General features: G+C 58.6%; 1 protein-coding gene across 1 annotated transcript in view; it reads left to right on the top strand.

Annotated features, from left to right (window-relative positions):
- The window catches only part of LOC103778262 (protein SZT2-like), a gene marked incomplete at both ends in the record, with an annotated part of 7,126 nt that extends 4,620 nt beyond the window's left edge, over positions 1-2,506 (top strand). The window contains 5 exons of the mRNA XM_008945840.1: positions 223-420; positions 757-926; positions 1,110-1,276; positions 1,415-1,512; positions 2,374-2,506. Of these exons, the coding sequence (XP_008944088.1) occupies positions 223-420; positions 757-926; positions 1,110-1,276; positions 1,415-1,512; positions 2,374-2,506 (766 nt within the window). The remainder of the gene's footprint in view (positions 1-222; positions 421-756; positions 927-1,109; positions 1,277-1,414; positions 1,513-2,373) is intronic.
- Between the last annotated feature and the right edge of the window lie 65 nt (positions 2,507-2,571).

The raw sequence follows: 2,571 nt of genomic DNA, 5'->3' as shown, positions 1-2,571 counted from the left end.
GGCGGCCTCCGCATCCTCCGGGGCGCCTGGGAGGGATGGCTGCAGTCGGGGTGCATAGCACCAGGCAGGGCTGGCTGCAGTTGGGGTGCATAGCCGGGCAGGGCTGGCTGCAGTCGGGGTGCGTAGCCATGCAGGGCTGGCCGCAGTCGTGGCGCATGGGCACTGGGCAGGGCTGGCCGCAGTCGGGGTGCATAGCCAGGCAGGTCTGCCCTTTCCCCCCAGAGCCCCACGTGCTGGTACGCCTGGATATCTGGGAGAAGGGCAACATCAGCCTGCTGCAGCTGTCGGAGAAGCTGCGCGGGGCCCTGCGCCACGCTCTCTGCGACGCCGTCATGGAGTTCCTGGTGCTGTCCGCCCCGCTCTGCGTGGAAACCGCCTGCCCCCTGGGTAGCTTGGACCTGGAGGAGCTGAGCTCTGCAGGTGAGAGCCTGGCCAGTGTGGCCACTCTGAACCCCCAGCCAGCCTTTGTCCTCCTGCCTGGCCTTTCCTAGCTTGGCTGAGCTGGGAAGACTCAGGCTGGGAGGAGGCTCCTCTTCCCTCTGCTAACTGTGTTGTGTGATGTCCTGGGGAAGAAGCACCATAGAAATTAGGGCTGGAAGAGATTTAAACATCTTTCTGTTCCCTAAGACTTAATCCACTTTGCTGGATGTTACTGAGGGCTGTCTCCCTTCTGGCCAGCCACAGTGGGGTACATGGGGACAACAGCAGTGCTCCAACCAGGGAGTCTGGAGAGTCTGATTTGCTCTGTCTCCACAGGAGGCCTAAGGAGAACCATGTCAGAGACCAAGGGCCTGGCCCTGGCCACTGGTGGGACTGGCAGGAACTGTCCTCCACCCTTGCACTTCACTTCTGCCCCTTCACCCGGCCCTGGGGAGCCAGTGACACCCACGAACAAGCTGGGACGCCGCAGCTTCTGGGACATGCTGGTACTGTTGCTGAGGGACCAGTGGAGAGCAGGCCTCTAAGTCCTCATGTTGTGTCAGGCCAGGAGGAACGGAGAGTAGGGATCAGACTGGGGTTGGGAAGTCAGACTGGTGGTGTGAACTTTTAGATCAGGGCAGTAGCTAGGCTGTGCATGTGCACAGCATTAACTTATCCCCTCTCCCTAGAGCAAGGTAGAGTCCTCTGAGCTGGGCAGCCCCAAGACTACTGATGACATTGTATTGGAGAAGCCAGAAGAGGCTCGCACAAGGCGGCGGCACAAGACTGAGAGTGTCAAGCAGCACCTGAGCCAGGATCGGGCCGCAGCCACAGCTGAACTGGAACAGGCACAGAGGCAAGCACAGCCTGCAGGCTGGGCAGCTGGAGTGGTGGGGTGACGTTCCCCTCCATCTGGAGCTGGGCGGGGACCGTCACATTTCTGTGCCTCTGTTGACTGATCTGGTACAACTGTGCTTCCCTTTTCTCTTCCCAGGCGCCGAGCTTGCCAGTTGGAAGAAGGGGATGTAGGTACCATGCACCCACTCTTCAATCAAACCTGCCAGCAGTGGATGGCATTCATGAACCACTTGGGTATGTGTCTCAGGCCTCAGCTCCTCCAAATGGGCCAGGAGTGTGCCTTTCTACCCAGAGCTCCAAAGATAAGCCCTCATGTGGCACCAAGCTATCCAGCTTCATCCCTTGCTATCTCTAGTTAAGCACCTTGTCTCTCCTCATTGGTCTCAGGGCCAGCATTAGTATTACAAAGCTGTGGCAGCAGACCTGGCATGTGTCTGTGCATCTGAACAAACCTGTGGAGGCCTGTGGTTGCATCTGCTATGCTCTGAGCCCAGGGCTTGCTGGGCTTGGCTGCAGCTGCTTTGGAGAGACCTGGACTCCAACAGCAGCTGCAGTAATGATTAAGCTCCCAGATGCAGCCAGAAGGAGGATCTGAGCCTCTGCAACATGCTCTGGGGCTGTGAGGCTGAATGGGAGACCCCCACTCTTTCAGGAAGGCAGGGAAGGAGGAATGCCCTTTATATGGTGAGATTTGGGGCTCTGTGACTGCCCTGTTTCTGATTTCTGGATGCCTGCCAGTATTTGTACATCCTCTCACACCTCCTGCTGGCAAGATGGGGCTGTCCTCCTCCTCTGATAAGGAGTGAGCCAGGGAATGTGGAATAAGTGGGGGAATAAAGTGCTGTGCTTGGGTCTCACATGGGGTTTCAACCAGGTCCCACTTCAGCCCAGACCCTGAAACCAGGGGTTGCTTCTGCCTTTGTGTTCTCCTTCTCCTCATAAGGTCCTTTTTCTCCAGTTCTGCCTCAGTCCCTGGCAAGGCAGGAATTTGGCCTGCAACAGGACTCCCTTAGCCCTCTCTGCTGCCTAGGCAGGCAGGGCTTGGCGCTGGGGCTGCCGCTTGGCACCTTGTCCTACAGTACTTCTTCCACACAGGGTGCCCATCGGTGCAGCAGTGCTCGGCAGAGATTGTGTCTCGATTCCTCCTGCCCTCCATCCTGGTGGAAGTGGTGAACCTGGTCACTGCCCTGGCGAGCGACACCACCGTCAAGGTGTTTGAGCGGATCTGGTGAGTTCCCCAGCTCACAGGGGCCCTTTGGCACAGGCCGCTCGTCTGTACCCCCCGCTGTGCCC

Source organism: Merops nubicus, unplaced genomic scaffold (assembly GCF_000691845.1).
Source record: "Merops nubicus isolate BGI_N331 unplaced genomic scaffold, ASM69184v1 scaffold52208, whole genome shotgun sequence".
Lineage (NCBI taxonomy): Eukaryota > Metazoa > Chordata > Aves > Coraciiformes > Meropidae > Merops > Merops nubicus.
The sequence above is the reverse complement of the archived record's forward strand: the minus strand, read 5'-3'. Positions and strand labels throughout refer to the sequence as shown.